Source organism: Phyllostomus discolor, chromosome 6, assembly GCF_004126475.2.
Source record: "Phyllostomus discolor isolate MPI-MPIP mPhyDis1 chromosome 6, mPhyDis1.pri.v3, whole genome shotgun sequence".
NCBI lineage: Eukaryota > Metazoa > Chordata > Mammalia > Chiroptera > Phyllostomidae > Phyllostomus > Phyllostomus discolor.
Window position 1 is genome coordinate 135,999,094 of NC_040908.2, and position 20,386 is coordinate 136,019,479.

The 20,386-nt window shown below is 41.8% G+C and overlaps 1 protein-coding gene across 1 annotated transcript in view; it reads left to right on the forward strand.

Annotated features, from left to right (window-relative positions):
• LOC114499746 (L-lactate dehydrogenase C chain) overlaps positions 1 to 11,841 on the forward strand; it is a 37,954-nt gene extending 26,113 nt beyond the window's left edge. The window contains exons 6-8 of the mRNA XM_028516186.2: positions 3,865 to 3,982; positions 8,192 to 8,315; positions 10,791 to 11,841. Coding sequence (XP_028371987.1) covers positions 3,865 to 3,982; positions 8,192 to 8,315; positions 10,791 to 10,955 — 407 coding nt within the window. The 3' untranslated portion in view covers positions 10,956 to 11,841. The remainder of the gene's footprint in view (positions 1 to 3,864; positions 3,983 to 8,191; positions 8,316 to 10,790) is intronic.
• The last annotated feature ends 8,545 nt before the right edge of the window (positions 11,842 to 20,386 follow it).

Sequence of the window (20,386 nt, forward strand, 5' to 3'; positions counted from 1 at the left end):
CTGGGGGTCATGGCCTGCAACCCAGGCGTGTACCCTGACTGGGAATCGAACCTGCGACACTTTGGTTCGCAGCCTGTGCTCAATCCACTGAGCTACACCAGCCAGGGCCTTTGCTTGTAATTTTTTATCTTTTTAACCATTCTTTTCTTTGTGGATTCTGTACTTGTAACTTACTTTAAAATGCTTCCTATTATCACATAATTATAAATAAATTCTACTACATATTTCTCTAACACATTATTTTATTTTTAATTTCCCTTTTTGTTCATTTGAAATGTATTTATATATATGGTATAAGGTAGTAATCTCAGTTCATTCAAAACTTAGTGAAATTAGCCCTGGCTGGTGTAGTTCAGTGGATTGAGCACAAGCATGTGGACTGAAAGTTCCACTCGTTCAATTCCCTATCAGGGCACATGCCTGCGTTGCAGGCCAGGTCCCCATTTGGGGGTGTGTGAGAGGCAACTGATAGATGTTTCTTTCACACATCGATGTTTCTCTCCCTCTCTTTTACCCTCCTCTCCCCTCACTCTAAAAATAAATCAATAAATCCTTTAAAAAGTTAATGAATTGAATTTGGATTTCCAGTCAAGATGGCAGCATAGGTAAACACAGCTCACTTCTTCACACAACCACATGAAAATTGCAACTAAACTGTAGAACAACCATCATCCAGAACCATCAGAAATAGGGCTGAATGGAAGTCTTACAACTACAGAGTTAAAGAAGAAACCACCTACTGAATTAAAGAAGCAAGCACATTAAAACATGCAGGTGGGGTGAAGACATGGAACACTCACTTGTGGCAGATAAAAATCAGGAATGATATCTCAGGAGAGAGTGGTCCTACCCCACACTATATTCCACAGCCCAGGGTTCCAGTGCCAGGAGCATAACTTCTGGCTATAAAACCCAGCAGGAATCAAGGCTGTAAAAGGCATAAACTTTTGGAGTCTCAGGCAGTTGTTTTTAAAGGGCCCATGCACAGACTTACTTAGACTTGTCCCTTCTGAGTTCCTGCAAGATGCAGCAGATTGGAAGGCATCAGAGACATATGAGGAGGAAATGAATTATCTGGCATCAGGGCGAGAGCTGGAGGGTAGCTCTTTCCTAGACAGAAATGCTGGCAGAGGCCATTTTTCCTTTTCTGAGCATTCCCCCAACAAAACCACAGAGCTGGCAGGCAGGCACCACATCTGAGACTCCATCAAGCTGGCTATCACTGTTTTCCCTACCCTGGTGATTTCCTGAGGCCTGCCCCACCCAACTTTAGGGCCCACCCAAGCTATTTCCAGTGGCTTTTCCATACAGATGGCTTGTCTTAGCCCATGCTTCAGAGTTCCCTAAATTCTCTCTTATAAACAGCATCTGTCTTATTGTGCCTGTACTTCTTGCTAAGTTGCCCCAAGCCTGCCATTAGCAGCAGCTGGCCTTGATTCACAAGGCCTTGCCTGGGCACGCCAATTCTGGCCAGCACAAGTGGTAGCCATCTCCAGATCACTGTAGCTTATGCTGTGAGACCTGGGACAGAACACAGTCTTGGACATACCAATAGCAGTCAAGGCTCTACTACATGAGGAGGGTATACATAGCCACGTGGTGGGCACACCATGAACACCCAGCTTAGGTAATAAAGGAGGTTGTGCCATTGAACCCTACAGGACACCTACTACATTAGGCCACTCTGCCAAGCCTGGGAGATGTAGCAGCTTTACCTAACACATACAAACAAACAGGGGGGCTGCCAAAATGAGGAGACAAACATGTTCTAAATGAAAGAACAAAAAAGTCCAAAAAAAGAACTAAATAAAATAGAGACAAGTTATCTACTAGATGTAGCATTCAAAACAGTGGTTATAAGGATGCTCATGGAAATTAGTGAGGACTTCAACAAAATAAAAACATCCAATAAAAAATGAAGGATACACTAGTTGAAGTAAAGAACAATTACAGGGAATCAAGAAGAATGGATAAAGCCGAGAATCAAATCAGTGATTTGGAATATAAGAAAGCAAAACACAACCAATCAGAACAGCAAGAAGAAAAAAAGAATCTAAAAAAAAGTAGAGCTTATGTAAGGAGCCTATGGGACAACATCTAATGCACTATTATTCATATCACTTGGGTGCTAGAAGAAGAGAGAAAGTAAGAAATGGGAAACCTTTGAAAAAATAATGACAACTTGATTAAAGAAATAGATGTACAAGTCCAGGATCAAAGAAAGTCCCAAACAAGATGAACCTAAAGTGTCTCACACCAAGACACATCATAATTAAAATTTTTTATTTCTTTTTTTTTTGGTTGGGGACCACTCTGTGTGGTTTTGGAGACCGTAGCCCCATGAGAGAAAGCCCTGAAAGGGGCTAGTAAGTCCCCCTGGAAAACCTGGTAATACAGGTGGCAGATATGACCCAACTGTAACACAGAGGGTTCCTGTGGAAATCAGGCCTGATAAATACATTGTATCCTTTGAAGCTTGTTCTGCTTTGTTTTGTATAACCCTGGTGATATAAACCAGATGTTTAAGTTCAAGGCATAAGGAGTAAACTCCTTATCTCATGAAACACATCTTCAAGACCCTCTGGTGCCAGCATGACTAACAGACCCTGACCTATGGCAGATCTCTGTGTTCCTTTAATTGTTATCTATAGATAATACCTGTTTTTGTATGGCTATAGCCTTTTGACATTGATTGATGAGCTATGCATGTATGCTGTATACCCCTACACATACCATTCCCAATAAAAGCCATTTGGGAGAAGGTCTCAGGGCGTTCTCCACTAGAGGGAATCACCACCCCCTTTCCCGCTGGAACAAGAAGTTGGTGTCCAGGATGACTGACTTCTCATCAGCGGTGGCTGGGAGAAGCTCTGTGGAATGGTGTTCTTCCCACATACTTTTAGAGAGAGGAAGGGAGTGACAGAGAGAGGGAGAGAAACATTCTCCCTGTGTGTGAAAGAAATATCAACCAGTTGCCTCTCATACACCCCAGACTGGGGACCTGACCCACAACCCAGGAATGTTCCCTGACCGGGAATTGAACTGGCGATCTTTGGCATGCTGGCTGGCACTCAATCCACTGAGTCACACCAACCAGTGTCATCATAGTTAAAATGCCAAAGGTTAAAGACAAAGAATCTTAAAAGCAGCAAGAGAAAAGCAGTTAGTTACCTACAAGGAAGCCCTCATAAGACTGAAAGCTGGTTTCTCAAAAGAAACTTTGCAGGCTAGAAAGGAGTGGCAAGAACTATTCAAACTTACTGAGAGCAAAAAACTACAACCAAGATTTTTCTACCCAGCAAAGGTATCATTTAGAATTGAAGGACAGATAAAGAGCTTCTCAGACAAGAAAAAGCTAAAAGAGTTAATCACCACCAAACCCATATTATATGAAATGTTAAAGGATATTCTTTAAGATAAACATGAAAAATAAAATGGCAAAAATACATATCTATCAACAATTGGTTCTAAAAAAACTAAATAAATAAGCAGAACAGAAACAGACTTATAGATGCAGAGAATATTTTGATAGTTGCCAAATGGGAGGAGGTCAGGGGTATAGGTGAAAAAGGTGAAGGGATTAAGAAGTACAAATTGGTTGTTATAGAATAGTCATGGGGATCAAAGTACAGCATAGGGAACAGAGTAACCAAAAAACATATATGCATGATCCATGGACCTGGACAACAGTATGGGGATTGCCTGAGGGAGTTGTGGGTTGGGGCTCAGTAGAGGGACGTAAAGGAGGACAATCTGGGACAACTGTAATTGCATAAACAATACAATATAATAAAAAATTACTAAACTCAAACAACTGATGCTCTACTAGAAATAAGAATTCATTCTGAGATATATTTCTTTCAGTGCCCTTATGGAGTGGGGTGAATGTTGCTGGTGTTGTTCTGAAGAGTTTAGACCCCCAATTAGGAACTGATTCAGAGCAGGACAATTGGAAAAATATCCATCAACAAGTTGTTCAGGGGTAAAGTATTCATACAGGTTCTTAATGCATTAATAATTAGACATAAGAACAAAGGTCACAAAAAATACATAGTTGATCTTTGCATTTTGTAAGAGAAATAACTCTAACCTTATGAAAATCCTTGAATTCAGACTTATATTATATGTAGCTTTATTTGGAGGGCATTTTTCACAAAGAAAATGTACTTTAAAAGAACTCATATGTGTTAGACTTAGAGGGTAATTTAGCAAGTGGTTATGAGCATGCACTTTGGAACCAGGTTGCCCAGGTGTGAATTCTGGCTTCACCATTTATTAGTGGTGTGATATTGGAAAGTTATTAAAAAATTTAAAAGCTCAGTTTGCAAGTTTTTAAAATGGGGCCAATAATAGAGCCCATCTTAGAGGACTGCTATGAAGAGTAATTGATTTAGTACATGTTAAATGCTTAGAGCAGCACCTAGAAGTTTGTTTATCAAGTGACCTGATGAAAAAAGAAAAAAGGTAAAGCTAATGCAGATGATCAGAAGTTAACTATGTTTACTTCAAATGAAGTGTCTGGCGGGCATACATTAGCTCTAACAGCATAAATGATTCTCTGTTATGCTTTAGCCAAGTTACATATTAATAAAAGTTACACAACTTTAAAATCACTTTTGGATATTCTAGACTGGAGCATTAAATTTACAAAAGCTCAAGTGTAATGTAGTGTGTATAGGATAACAACCCTACAGAAATGTATAAGAATTAGGGCAGAGACTAAAATATAGTGGAAAGTTATTTTGGATAAGTTTTTATTTTCTAAATGTCCTTGAGTTTAAAAAAAGTTATTTTCTGAACATAATATCACACAATCACTTTAATGGGTACAGTGTTTTAGTCTGGGATGGTAACAAAGTTCTGGAGAGGATGGTGGTAATAGTTGTATGACAGTGTTTGTGTATTTAATGCCATTGAATTATATACTTAAAATGGTTATAATGTCCAATTTTTAAAAATTATTGATTTGAGAGAGAGAAAGAGAGAGAGAGAGGGAGAGAGAGATGGGGGGGGAGTAGAGAAGTACAAGAAAAAAGAACATTGATTTACCATTCCACTTATTTATGCATTCATTGGTTGATTCTTCTATGTGCCCTGTCAGGGGATCAAACCCCCAATTTGGGCTCATTGGGATGATGCTATAACCAACTGAGCTACCCTGCAGGGCTAAAATGACCAGTTTTACCACAATTTTAAAAATAAGACAAAGTACATGGTTATCAATAGTGGTTTGAAGTTCAGACTGTCAAATTAAGGAGACATTACATGCTTTAATCTAGCATTAAGTTTATTAAACTTGATGAAAGGATGTAGACAGCCCTGGCTTGTGTAGCTCAATAGACTGAATGCTGGCCTGAGATGCAAAGGGTCACTGGTTCAATTCTCAGGGCACATGCCTGAGTTGCAGGCCAGTTCCCCAGTGGGGAACATGTGAGAGGCAACCACACATTAATGTTTTTCTCCCTCTATTTCTCCCTCCCTCCCTCTCTCTCTAAAAATAAATAGATAAAATACTTTTTAAAAAAGGATATGGACAGAAAACACAGTATTAGAGTATTATCATTTTATGGGACCACTGTTGGTTCCATACTGAACTGAAAAATTCCTATCCCCTAAAGACATCATAGCCTTGTAAGGTCATAGCACAAGACTATACATGTGTTTGTGGTGGTTCTGGTATAAACAAACCTACTGTACTGCCAGTCATATAAAAGTACAGCACATATAATTTTGTTTAGTACATAAAAAGTGATAATGATATAAATGACTGTGTAACTAGTTTATATATTTACTATACTATACCCTCTGTACTTATTTTTTTAAAAAGTATGGGACTTTCAGTAAATATGATGGCACAGGCAGACATGGCTCACCTCTTTGCACAACCACATCAAAATTACAACTAATATGTAGAAAAATGACCACTCAGAACTGTCAGAAATCAAGTTAAATGGAAGTCTGACAACTATGGAATAAAGAAACCACATCCATCCAGATTGAGTCAGCAAGCTTATGCCATATCTGAGACTCCATCAACCTGACTAATACTGTTTGGCCTTGGAGATCCCCAGAGACTTGACTCCATCCAACTTTGGGACCCACCCAAGCTGCTTTTTTATATGAATGGCTGGTTTTGGCTCATGCTTCACAACTCCTGAATCCTCTCAAACAAGCAACAACTGGCATCAGTGAGCCCCAGACCCAGCACTTGCAGTAGTTAGCCTAGAGTCACAGCTTGGCTTTACATAGGAATCTCCAAGGCTAGCACAAATAGCAGCCATCTCATTGCTTTATAGCTCAGGCAGGGTGGCCCTGGAAAGAAGACAGGTGAGGGCTGACTTTGGCCTGCACCACCTGAGAACTCCAGGGCCAGCACAGCAAGTGGACAACTATAGACCACACTGGAGCACCACCACCCTGCCCCTGCATAGCTGATCCTCCACAGAGGGCACAGGTTGGTGGTAAGTGGTCATATCCAGTCCTTGCAACTGACTAGCCTGGGTAAATTCCTACCATTAACCTGTCAACAGCACTCAATGCTCAACTACAAGAGGAGTGTGTACTCAGCCCATACAAAGGGTGCACCGCAAGTACCCAGCTTGAGTGATAGGGGCACTTGTAGGACATCTACATTAGGCTGTACTACTAAGACAGGGAGTCAGAGCAGCTCTACCTAATACACAGAAATAAATACAGGGAGGCTGCCAAAATGAGGAGACAAAGAAACATGGCCCAAGTGAAAGAATAGATCAAAACTCCAGAAAAAGAGCTTAATGAAAGGGAGATAAGCAATCTATCAGATGCAGAACTCAAAACACTGGTTATAAGGATGCTCAAGGAACTTAGTGAGGACCTCCACAGCCTCCCGGGGTTGGGGTCCAGTCAGTAATGAAGGATACACTAATGGAAATAAAGAACAGTTTACAGGGAATCAACAGTAGAATGGATGCAACCAAGAATCAAATCAATGATTTGGAACATAAGGAAGCAAAAAACCCCACAAAAAACCAAAAAGCAAAACAACAAAAACAACAACAAAACAACAAAAACAAAACAAAACAAAATACACAAAAAACAAACCAGTCAGAGCAACAAGAAGAAAAAAGAATCCAAAAAAGTGAGGATAGTATAAGCAGCCTCTGGGACAACTTCAATAAGTCCAACATTCACACCATAGGGGTGCCAAAAGGAGAGGAGAAACAGCAAGAAATTGGAAATCCATTTGAAAAAATAATGAAAGAAAACTTCTCCACTTTGGTGAAGGAAACAGGCATGCAATTCCAGGAACCACAGAGAGTCCCAAATAAGATGTATGCAAAGAGGCCCACTCCAAGACATATCATAAGTAAAATGCCAAAGGTTAAAGATAAAGAGAGATTCTTAAAAGCAGCAAGAGAAAAGCAGTTAGTCACCTACAGAGGAGTTCCCATAAGACTCTCAGCTGATTTCTCAAAAGAAACTTTGCAGGCTAGAGGAGATTGGCAAGAAATATTCAAAGGCATGAAAAGCAGGGACCTACAGCCAAGACTGCTTTAACCCAGCAAAGCTATCATTTAGAACTGAAGGGCGGATTAAGAGCTTCAAAGACAATAAGCAACTAAAACCACACCATTATGAAATGTTAAAGGGACTTGTTTAAGAAAAAAAGATCAAAACTATGAACAATAAAATGGCAAACAATACAAATTTGTCAACAATTGAATCTAAAAATCTAAGGGAACAACAAGAACAGAGACAGAATCATGGATATAGAGAGAATTTTGATGGTTGACAGATGATAAGGGGGTGTAGGGGAAATGGGTGAAGAGGTGGGGGGATAGAAGTACCAATAGGTAGTCACAGAATAGCCATGGGGATGTAAAGTACAATATAGGAAATAGAGTAGCCAGAGACCATATGCATGATTTATGGGCATGAACAATGGTGTGGGGATTGCCTGAAGGAGTGGGGGTTGCTGGGTGGAGAGGGGACAAAGGGGAAAAGATCAGGACAATTATAATAGCATAATCAATAAAATATAATGAAAAGAGAAACCTATATGGGTTATTTATAAATAATTTCTGGAGGAAACCTTTGAGAAAATGTTAATGGAGTAGCCTTGACATGTAGATTGCTTCAAAATGGATGCTTGAAATATATTTTCTAAGTTGACTCCTCATTAATTTGGTTTTCTTACTTTCTGCAACTGTAGTGGCTATGAGGTTCTCAGGCTGAAGGGGTACACTTCTTGGGCTATTGGCCTATCTGTGACTGATCTAGTAGGATCAATGGTGAAAAATCTTAGCAGAGTGCATTCAGTTTCCACTATGGCTAAGGTAGGCTTAAATTGATCTTTATTTATTGTCTTTAATACTTGTTGAGTTCTTACTATGTTCTGGGCATTATACAGGATATTGAGTATATAATTTTGAACAAAAAAACAGACCTTGACATCATATAAGTTAAAAAAATAATGACAAAGAAAACATAACAAAATATGCTAAGCACTATGATGAAAAAACTAAAAACTGCTAAGAGTATACAAGAAGAGATTTTAAGTGCTTTGGGAAGGAGGCATTTGTGGTGTTTTGAGAAGTCTTCCTGAGGAAGTAAAACGTTACCTAATCCAAGTAATGAGTAGTGGTTTTTTAAAGATTTTACTTATTTAGTGTTAAAGAGAGTGGAAGGGAGGGAGAAAGAGAGAGAATGAAACACTGATTTGTGAGAGACACATTGACTGGTTGCCTCTCACACACCCCCAACTGGAATCCTGGTCCATAATCCCAGGCATGTGTCCTGACTGGGAATTGAACTGGTGACCTTTTGATTCCCAGGCCTGCACTAAATCCACTGAGTCACACCAGCCAGAGCAAGTAGCAGTTAATTTGGAAAGCTGGACTAATATTCCAAGCAAGAGGGAACACATGTGCAAGAGTCTGAGGTAGATATAAGTAGAGAACACTTGAGGGTCTGAAAAAAACGTCAGTTGTTGAAATGCGGAGAAAGCAAAGGGAGCAAAGGGGGGTGCATGGTGAAGGGAAAAGCAAGCAGCGTCAGGCCACTGAAAGGAAGAGGGCAGGAGGGCATGGCAGCAGGTCATGGTCAGCATACAGGGCTGGGCCAGGCCCCAGGGGTCAGGGCCCTTGTTTTTAGCCCACCCAGAAGACCCCCAAATGGTAATGATGGGATGGACATGAATCATCCAGCTCTAGTCAGAGAATCCCCTTCTAGAAGGAAGAGTGACAGAGAAAGTAGACGGAAACAAATTCCCGGAACACAGACAGTGTTGCAGAGGGCTTCCTTCCCCTGCCACAGTGACCTTGTTGTTACCACCCTGGAAGCTCATGTTAAAACTTCAAAAGTTACACAGAGATGGCAACAGAATGACCGAGGAAAGGGAAAGGAAGGGAAGGTGAGTTTTAACTGGAGCTGGTGCCTGGCTGGGAATGGGATGTGGGCTGACAGTCTGGTGGGGCAGTGCCCTCTATGGCTAGGCCCCCACCAGAGTGGAATGAATGTGAGTACAGCCTGGCAGGGGGCCCTCAGAGGAGGACAGGTGGTTGGTCTGATGGAGCTCATGAGGTTGACTACACAGTGGCTGCCAAAATGAGGGAGCTGACTTCAGTGGAGGAGGTGGCTGGAGAGTCCCTCTGCGGGTGTCTAGAGCAAAACAGGAACAAGGGGTATATCCTGAGCTCCTGAGGAGAGCCCCAGAGATGGTGAGAGGGAAGCTTGGCTGAGAAGTGCCCCTGGGCTCTAAGCTATTGTGGGAAGCTGGGTGGCACCACTCTAGAGTCAGGGGCCTTCTCCCTTCCCTGAATGCTAGTGTCTGCTGTTTATAATCAGACCTGGAGAAAGAACAAGACCTCACTTCCTTCAGTCCTCTACTCAACCCCAAAGGGTGGGTTAGGGAAGAACAATAAGTGGAGAGAGGCAGGGAGAAATGAGGAGTCTACTGGGTCGTCTTATCTTCTAGGGCTAGTAGGAAGAGGGCAAGGCTTGTGTATGGGCATGCAGGCATTGTGTGGGTTGTGCAGGTTTTTGTAGACTGTCTCTGGCAGCTGCTTCTGTAGCCCTGGATTCAGGTGCAGGCATGGAGGGAACATTAAAGCTCTTAGCCAGAGATTCAGTAAGCCCAGGATAGGGCAGTGACTGTACCTATTTCTTGGGTCCTGTACATTATGGAAGGTTCAGGATAGAAGTGAGGTGAGGGCAATGGCTAGAGGCAGCCAGCAGGACGGGTACACTTCCACTGGCCATTGGTGCAGGCTCTGCTAGGCACGAGAGAGCACCCACACCCATAGGTTCTATTGGAGGCTTCACCTCTGGAGACTTACAAAGCCACCTGCAGCATCCATTGTCTAAACTCTGGTACTCCCTCATATAAAGGTCAATTTATACAAGACAGGGCCTTCTCCACCACTTCCTGCTTCCGAATCCACTGTTCTCTTGATATAGTTGATACCAAATATAGACTGCTTGATCTGACAGTTCTTTATCAGCTAAAATGACATCATGAATGACTGCATGGCATCCTTTCCCTTAGATGGAAGGATGGCCCAGCAAGAGGTAAAGTAGACAGTGCCTTTCTTGGTCACTTTGAGGCTCTGGCACATTTTCCATGTTGCTGAACACAAGTTCCAATGTCACAGAACATGATGCTCTTGGTGGTGTTGACAGTCACTTAGCCACCTCTGAGGGATTCTTGTTGTGCTTCATTGTCTCTCCAGTATACTCTTATTCTGCAGCTCTCTTCCATAGCTGCTTTTCCATATCAGGTTACTGAACAATAATCTAATTTTGCTTTTTAGGGCTTTTATGGAATACAAGAAGAAATTTTTCTCAGTATCCCTTGCATCTTGAGCCAAAATGGTATCTCCGATATTGTGAAACTTAACTTGAGTTCTGAGGAGGAGGCCCTTTTTAAGAAGAGTGCGGACACACTTTGGAATATCCAAAAAGACCTGGTATTTTAAAGCCTTTTAATGTTCCACTGTTTTATACAGCAGAAAATAACAAACTGTGTATTTTACATCTTGAAAGTATTTTCATTTAATCCAGAAAAAACGAAAGAAAACATTGAAGACCTATAGCATACTTCCAGTCTCTCAAGGCTAGTAAAGGAAATATTAAAGAGATTTCTCCTCTTTTATGAGTCTCTCATAGCTTTATTCTAATGATACCCAACTTGCACAAGAGGAAGAGCTGTATTCAGGTTTAGAAAAATAATATAACAATCCATTATAAGATAGAACTTAGGATTTTTCTCACAAAACAACAACCACTTTTTCTAGTACTGAAATTTCATCTTGTGCTTCCTTCCCTTAGGGACCCAACCTTTTCACTTTATATTGCTCCATTAGCTTCCTGCGTCTGTGTATCATCTTTACTAAGTACTTGTTTTTAAGACCATGTATAGCAGAAGAAATATAAAACTATAACTTTCTTTGGTGTAAAAAATTTAAATATCTTCAACCCTGCAAGTATTATACCAATTCATATAAATTTAAATTGTTGATTTGGTGTCTGTTGAAATACTACACAAGGATCTCAGACCATCAGACTTAAGTGAAAATATTGCATTGCGGAAAATAAGTAGAAGGAAATTTGTCCTGGTTTGTGTGATTAACCCAAACTAATATGAAACCTGGAACCACTGATTTTGAACTTTCAATTTGGATGTCTGGATTACATTCTTTCTAGTTCATTCAGCAAACTACTAATATTCTTGCTGTGTTATGGTTATAAGGCCAGTATGACAATTTCTGGCCTCAGGTATCTCAGTGAGTATTTAAGGTACCTCATCTTATTGATTATTAATGAATGCTTGACAATAGTCAGTTGGTAGCTCCCTCTTTGTGTCCAAGGTAGGAATGAATGTGATTCTTTTGATTTATATATACAAATATATATATATGTATATAACATATATTTCATTGATTATACAAAAAAATAAGGCAGCTATAGGAAATATCAATGGGACAAAAACCAAGAAATCAGGACCGAGGTAATTTACAAATTAGAGTAGACTGGTGGGAAGAATTGGAAGGCAGATGTGTAGTCCCTGAGGGCCTGTGTGGCTGCAGTGCAGGTGCACCCATTTGATGGAGTCACAGTTCATTCACACTGTTACTCTCGCTATCGTAATAGCCTTCATTCTAGTCATCTACTGAACATGATTAGTTTCCTGTTTTGTTCCTTTTCCTTTCTTAAAAAAAAAAAATACTTCCCTTCGATGCACAAAATGTGGGAAAGGGGAATCTTCTGTGGATTTTGGATTTTTAAAAAAGCCACTCTTGTCCTGACTGGTGTGGCTCAGTGGGCTGGGCATTGCCCCTCAAACCAAGGGGTCGTCAGTTCCACAGTTCCATTCAGGTCCCCAGTTGGGTGTATGCGGGGCGTAACCAATTGATGTTTCTCTCACACCTCAGTGTGTTTTTCCTTTTCTCCCTCCCTCCCTTTCCTTTTCCCTAACAATAAATAAAATCGCCCTGGCTGGCATGGCTCAGTGGATTGAGTGCGGGCCTACAAACCAAAGGGTCCTTGGTTCCATTCCCAGTAGGGCACATTCCTGGGTTGCAGGCCAGGTCCCCAGTAGGGAGTGTGTGAGAGACAACCACACATTGATGTTTCTGTCCCTCTCTTTCTCCCTCCCTTCTGCTCTGTCTAAAAATGAATAAACTCTTTTTTAAAAATCATGTTAAAAACAACAAAAATTTTTTAAAATAAAATCTGCCCTGGCTGGTGTGGCTCAGTGGATTGAGTGTCAGCTTGCAAACCAAAGGGTTGGCAGTTCCATTCCCAGTCAGGGTATATGCTTTGGGTGGTGGAACAGGTCCACAGTAGGGGGCACACCAGTGCAACCACACATTGATGTTTCTCTTCCTCTCTCCTCCCTTGCCCTCTGTCTAAAAATAAATAAATAAAATCTTTTAAAAAATCTTTTTAAACAAGCTCATCTTTGTACACCAAATTAAAAATCATTTTAGGAAATTCTCACAGAGATTGAAAAGCTGTAAATTACAGTTTCTACAGACAATTTTCTAGAAAGTACATCTGCTCTACATCATGTATTCTCAGTAGTGGTAATGTTATCCCCAAGAGGGTGAAAATTGTGTGTGTGTGTGTGTGTGTGTGTGTGTGAAAGAGAGAGAGAAAATCTTAGATATTATAGAGGTCTTAATTTCTGAAGCTCAACCCTACCTGACAAAAATCATAGTAGTTAATTTCACAATGGGGAGGGCATCAAATGACTAGGGGAAAATGTCTAAAAAAGCTCTTGAGGGAGAGATCATTTTTAAAAGGGTGAGAAACACTGTCCTGCATTTTAGAAAATAACTTGTCAGATGTGTGTTGTGTATCACAATTCACAGATTAGTTAGAAAACAGTTAACTAGGTAGACCGTGGCAGGAGAAGAGACGTGCATGTCTTGGTTTATTTCAGACTTGGGGATGAGAGGGGAATTTTGGATTCTACACTTAGATAATGAATTGATTTTTCCCTTCCATTTGTAGAAATTGTTATCAGCACTGTAATGATCAAATTCTTAGGGTTTCATATCTCATTTAAAAATCCCCATTGCATAGAAGATTTAAAAATTTTTATTTATTCTACTTCAGCTCACATTTGTTGGTGGGAAATCGTAGCCCTGATTTCTACAGAACTAGTGAAGAATTCCCAGTCAGGCGTTAAAAGCCCACACTGGACACACCCAGACATGGTTTGGTTTGGTATAGCCGCACTGGGGCTCTTCGGCGGGTGGGTTCTAGGGAAGCAGCATTCCTTTTCCCAGCCGAGACCCCCTAATTCGATGTACCTGCCGCACCTCCTGCGACTGGAACCCTTGGAGCCTTTTCAAACACCTCAACCCGTCAACTGCGCACAGGTGACGGGCAGCACGCGCGGGCGCAGGGCCTCAGAGATCCCGGTCTCCGGCCTCGCGCCCGCACCAGGTGTGCGCATCCTCCACGAGGCCGAGGCTGCAGGGGCTGGGCGCGGCTTGCGCAGCCAACGACATCAACGGTGTACCCCCACGGACCTCAAGTAGCTTTCCTTCGTCCTCTGCCTCTGCCTCTCAAGTGAGCGGCCATGAGCTGGGCAGCGGGAGTTCTGCAGGCCAGCCGAAGAGTGGACACGGTGGGGGCTAATTTCTTTTGCCCAGGATGGCTCTGGGTCCCTTGCGGGTGGCACGTGCCCCACTCGAGGGATGCTGGCCCTTGTCCTGCAAGTGCGACCGGAGGTACCCCGTGCCTGGTTGTGTTTGGGCCTGGGCCTGTGACTCCGGCTCGGTTCTGGAGCTGACCGCTGGGGAAGGGGAGAACCAGGCTGCGAGGGGAGCAAGGGCCGTCCTGGCTGTAAGCTCATCTTCGGTGGGGTGGCCCCTTTTCCTTCCTTCGGTCCCTGCTGACTGCACACACTTTCCTCCTCCTCCTCCGTTTGCCTCGGGTGCTGGGCTGCTGGCCAGAAGCCCCCGGCTGTGACAGGCATCTTTGCCTTTCCCTGTTGTGTCCACAGCCCCTTCCCCGCCGGCGCCCAGGAGTCCTCTGCGGACCAGTCCCTACTCCAGACGTGGCTTTGCCGTTCTCCTCGCTTAGGTTTCCAACATGGCGGCCGTCAAGTGTGAATTTACTACGAATTTCACTTCAGAGGAGGCCGTTCATCACGATAAGATCTCCATTATAGGCATTGGGTCGGTTGGTATGGCCTGTGCAATCAACGTCTTATTAAAAGTAAGTTGTGCGCTTTGTGCCATAGGGTTAACCAAGGCCACCGCGTGGTTGTGCAGGTTGTGGCCAGTTCAAGGGTCGAGGGGGAGGCCTCTCTGGCCTAACCCGGAGGAACGGTGCCTTTTTTAATTGCTCCACCCAGAGTGGGCTTCTTTTTCCAGTGCTTATGATGGTATCATATGTGTTAAAAGCATCTGTGGGAAAGCTTGTCGACATTGACCACTCATTTGCTTGACTAAGAAACAAATACTAATTTAAGAAACTGGAGAAATAGGTGGCAGGAAAAAAGAGTGTACAGTCCCTCAGTTGTGGTGGCTGTCCTACTAGTACCAAACACAGTAGTCTTTTTCCTATAAAAATCTCTCTCCCATTCCTTAGTCTACAGCTTTATTTCCCTTTGTTCCTTATTCACATTGGGTTGATTTTAGTGTGTAGTCGTTCTTAGTATTGATGTGGTTGATAACATTAGCTTCCAGTTCAATGACTAGACACATAGCTAAAAAGATTCTGAATCCTTTCTAAGAATCTTACCTTCATCTGAACCCATAATGGTTTAGTAAATCAAAATAAACTATGAGCTATGTTTTGCTTTTTCAGTGAAGTACCTAGAAAGTTTTTTCAAGCAATAACCTTTAATCTTGGCATGATTTTTTTTATTTAAAGGACTGGCACTGGGTTTCATACCTAGATGACATGGGAGCCTTAAGGCACATCAGCTCTTGTCAACTGCTGCTCTTGGTAATCATACGAATTCTCCATGACTCATTTTTGTCCTACAAACTGGAATGCTTTGTCCTCAGCAGTGTTCTCAGTGCTGATGAATACTCATACATGGAAACCAGTGCATTTGTTTTCAACATCAATAATAATGATGATAACAGTATGCTTTATATACATTATCTAATATAATCCCCTGAAATGATCATTAGATATATTTTATAGAGGAGGAAAAAGACCGTCTCAAGTTTTATGAATAGACAAGTATACAGACACTGTGTACATATAATATTTATCATCTCTGTTTTGAGCAGCTTGTCTGAGAGGGATTGAGAGTCCTACCCCTCAAGATAATAGCTACAAACTCCTATAGCTTGAATTTTATGATGTTGCAAACCACAACATTGTATGTATCTTGGAAGATGTACATAATCTCTCTACAAAGATCCTGGTTAAGGTTTACATTAATCTCTCCCTCTCTTAGCTCTGATTCTGTAACTTTTTTGTTTAAGGAGATAATGAAATCTTAAAAGCGCCTTGCTGCTGAAGAAGGAATTCTCCCTAGAAATTGTTTAGTAATTTATTAGAAATATATGGTGCAAACCTATTAAAGAAACAGCAACATCTTTGAAAGTTACTGAATTATATACTATAATACATAAACTTCCCTGACTACAATGTGATATCCATGAATCATTTCATTCAGTGTTGTATCCAGAGTCTAGAACGGTGTCTGCTGGAATAGACACTTAGTATTAAAAAGACAGCGGGGGAGGATTGAACGTGGGAGGTGGGGGTGGGTAGGGCAGGGGAGGAATGGGGACAGCTGTAACTGCACAACAATAATTTTTTTTATTTATTTTATTTTATTTTATTTTATTATTATTATTTTTGCTTTTTTCTTTATCTTTTTAAATATATTTTATTATGCTATTACAGTTGTCCCAATTCCCCCTTCACTCCCCCCCACCCTGTGCCCCCTCTCCCACCCACCTTCCCCCTCTTTAGTCCATGTCCATATGTCATACTTATGAGTTCTTTAGCTTCTACATTTCCCGTACTATTCTTGCCCTCCCCCTATCTATTTTCAACCTACATTCTATGCTACTTATTCTCTATACCTTTTCCCCCTCTCTCCTCCTCCCACCCCTACTGCTAGCCCCCCCTTGTGCCCTCTATTTCTGTGGTTCTGTTCCTATTCTAGTTGTTTACTTAGTTTCTTTTGGTTTTGCTTTAGGTGTGGTTGTTAATAATTGTGAGTTTGCTGTCCTTTTACTATACATGTCTTTTCTTTATCTTCTTTTCTTAGATAAGTCGCTTTAGCATTTCATAAAGTAAGGGCTTGGTGATGATGAACTCCTTTAATTTGACCTTATCTGAAAAGCACTTTATCTTCTCTTCCATTCTAAATGAGAGCTTTGCTGGATAGAGCAATCTGGGATGTAGGTCCTTCCCTTTCATGACTTGGAATATTTCTTTCCAGCCCCTTCTTGCCTGTAAGGTCTCTTTGGAGAAATCAGCTGACAGTCTGATGGGAACTCCTTTGTAGGTGACTGTCCCCTTATCCCTTGCTGCTTCTAGGATTCTCTCCTTCGTTTTTACCTTGGCTAATGTAATTATGATGTGCCTTGGTGTGTTTCTTCTTGGGTCCAACTTCTTTGGGGCTCTCTGCGCTCCTTGGATTTCTTGGAAGACTGTTCCCTTTGCCAGTTTGGGGAAGTTCTCCTTTATTATTTGTTCAAATAACTTTTCCACTTGTTGGTCTTCCCCTTCTGGTACCCCTATAATTCGGATGTTGGAATGTTTAAAGGTGTCCTCGATGGTCTTAAGCTTTTCTTCGATTTTTTGAATTCTTATTTCATCATGCTCTCCTGCTTGGTTGATTCTATCTTCCTTCTGGTCCACTGTGTTGTTTTGAGACTCAGATTCCTTCCTTTCACAATTGGCTCTTCTCCGTGTGTCTTCCTGCATCCCTTTTATGGTAATCTGCATTTTTTCATGTAATTTGGATCCAAAATCCACCAGTTCCGTGAGCTTCCTGATCACCAGTGTTTTGAACTGTGCATCTGATAGATTGGCTATTTCTTGGTCACTCAAAAGGATGAGTCCTGGGGGTCTGATCTGTTCTGCTGGAAACATGTCTTATGTCTTTCCCTATTTCTCCTATTATTTTACTTATTTATTTATTTATTTTTTCTCTGGTCTGGTTGCTCTTGTTACCGTGGGGGGCGGAGCCTTAGGTGTTCACCGGTGCTGGGCGCCCCAGTCACTAGCTTGTGACGTTATATGTGGGGGCAGGGGCGGGAGCGGGGACAGGAGGGATCAATGGTGATCCTTCCGTTCTCCTGGAGTCAGACACTTCCCTGGGCTTCTGGGCCGTGAGCTCTGCCCTGGTCCCCTGTCGCTGCCCCACTGATTCCCCCAGCTGCCGCTCGCGTACTCAGGGATCACCGCTGCACCGCTGTGCTCCTGCGCCCCGGATGGCTGTCGTGCCGATTTTGCGCCAAATTTCCCCCGACCTATGCGTGCCTGCGACCCGCGCCAGCCCCACGCCCGCTCGCTCGGCTCGTTGTCCCCTACCAGTCTGGATGTACGGGTCTACTTCAACTTCTAGGCTGTCCGACTTCCATTTAGATAAATCCTCTGACAGTTCTGATATTATGACTGCAAATCATTGTTGTAAATTATTGTGGTTCTGTTCTTGGTTGTGTGAGGAGATACGGTGCGCCCACCTATTCCTCCATCTTGCCGGAAGTCCACAACAATAATTTTTTAAAAAAGAATCACTAAAAGTGAAATGCTAACATGAGAAAAGAAAAAAAAACACTGGGTAGAAAATATAATGGGTATTCTACCCATTTTAATTTTTATAAATAAGGAAAGAGGGCCCAGAGAGATTGAATTAGGATACATTTTTAATAGACAATTTTTTAGAACAGTTTTATTTAGATTTACAGAAAAATTGAAAAGGTAATACAGAGAGTTCTGTCTCTATTTCACATCCAGTTAATGTCACACCTTAGTACAGTATATTTGTCACAATGCATGAACAATATTAATACATTATCATTGGTTGAAGTCCAAAGTTTACTCAGATTTCCTTAGGTTTCACTTAATGTCCTTTTTGTGTTCTAGGTCCCCACCCCTGGGTCCCATGCTGCATTTAGTCGTCCTGTCTCCTTAGGCTTCTCTAGCTTGTGACAGGCCGTTAGACTTCCCTCATTTGTGACGACTCTGACAGTTTTGAGGAATACTGGGGGGGTATATCTCAGAGTGCCCTTCCACTAGAAAATTTTCCTTGTGTTTTTCTCACAGTTATACTGGGGTTATGGGTTTTGGGGAGGGAGACAGAAAGGTAAAGGGCTGTTTTCAGCACACATACCTGGAGTATGTATACAGTCAACATGCTCTCTCCTGGCTGACGTTGCCCGCAGTCATCTGGCCGAGGTCGGGTTAGGTTTCCCCACTGTGAGGTCACTCTTTTTTCCCCCTCCCCTGTCCATATTACACTCTTTGGAAGGAAGTCTCTATGTGCAGTCCACACTTAGAGTGGGGACTTATGCTCCCTCTCCTTGAGGGAGGTGTAGCTGCATAAATTATTTGGAATTCTTCTGCATGAGAGATTTGTCTTTCTCATTCTCTTTGTCTCATTCATTCATTCATTCATTCATTCCTCACCCGAGGACATGCTTAATGATTTTAGAGAGAGGGGAAGGGAGGGGGAGAGAGGGGAGGTGAGGGAGAAAGAGAAGGGAAACATCGATCAGCTGCCTCCTGTACTTGCGCCCAACCAGGGACTCGACCCACAACCTAGGTATATGCCCTGACCAGATATCAAACCTGTGACTTGAAGGTTTACAGGATGATGCTCTAACCAACTGAGCCACTCTGGCCAGTGCTGAGTCAGTCATTTATTAATATCAGTATGAACTCCTCGATTTTATTTTATATTTTGGGTTAAAATTCAGTACATATTTATCTTGTGTCTCAAATTGTTCCAGGTTGGACCATCGGGAGCTCTTTCAGTTGGCTATTGTGTCTCTTTGACTTACCCCATTAATGTCAGGTTTTGTTTCGAGTGCTTCCTTAGTTTCTGGCACTATAAGACGTTTCGGCTTCTTCATCTTGTATATTTTCTGCTCCCGTCTTAAATCAGCCTTTTCCCCAAGGAGCTCTGGTTCTTTTTATTGAGGAATTGTGTTGTAAACCAAGAGCTGGGTGCTAGGTTGTGCTCATTTTTACCAGGGTTACAGTACATTTTAAAGACAGTGTTTCAAAGCTAATGTTACCAATACTGCATACATTCTGTTCCATACTACTCCAAGCTCTGGAATAATTCAGAGTATCTAGAAAGCATTGTCATCTTGTTAAGCAACAGCCTTTTCCTTGTGATACAGTTTAGACTTCTAGGCTAATCATTCATAATCTAGTTTAAAATTTAAAGTACTTGGCCCTGGCTGGCGTAGCTCAGTGGATCGAGAGCAGGCTGCAAACCAAAGTGTCACAGGTTCGATTCCCAGTCAGGGCACATGCCTGGGTTGCAGGCCATGGCCCCCAGCAACTGCACATTGATGTTTCTCTCTCTCTCTCTCTCTCTCTCTCTCTCTCTCTCTCTCCTTCTCCCTCCTTTCCCTCTCTAAAAATAAATAAATAAAATCTTAAAAAAAAAATAAAACTTAAAGTACTTGGCTTTGGATTTCCATTGATTAGAATAAAGTAGAAAGATCCAACAATATAAGTTGGACATATACTTAAACTATAGATAGATGAATATTTATTTCTAAGTACTAGCACAAACTCATTTTTAGTGAAAAATTTAATACTATATAATAAAGATAAAAATATGTAGTTATTTAAAACATTTTTCAAAAGGTAATACATCCACATGGTTAAAAACTAGGGCATAAAAAGACGTACATGGGGAAGTCACACTGTCACCAGTTTCCATCCACCCTTCCTCCCA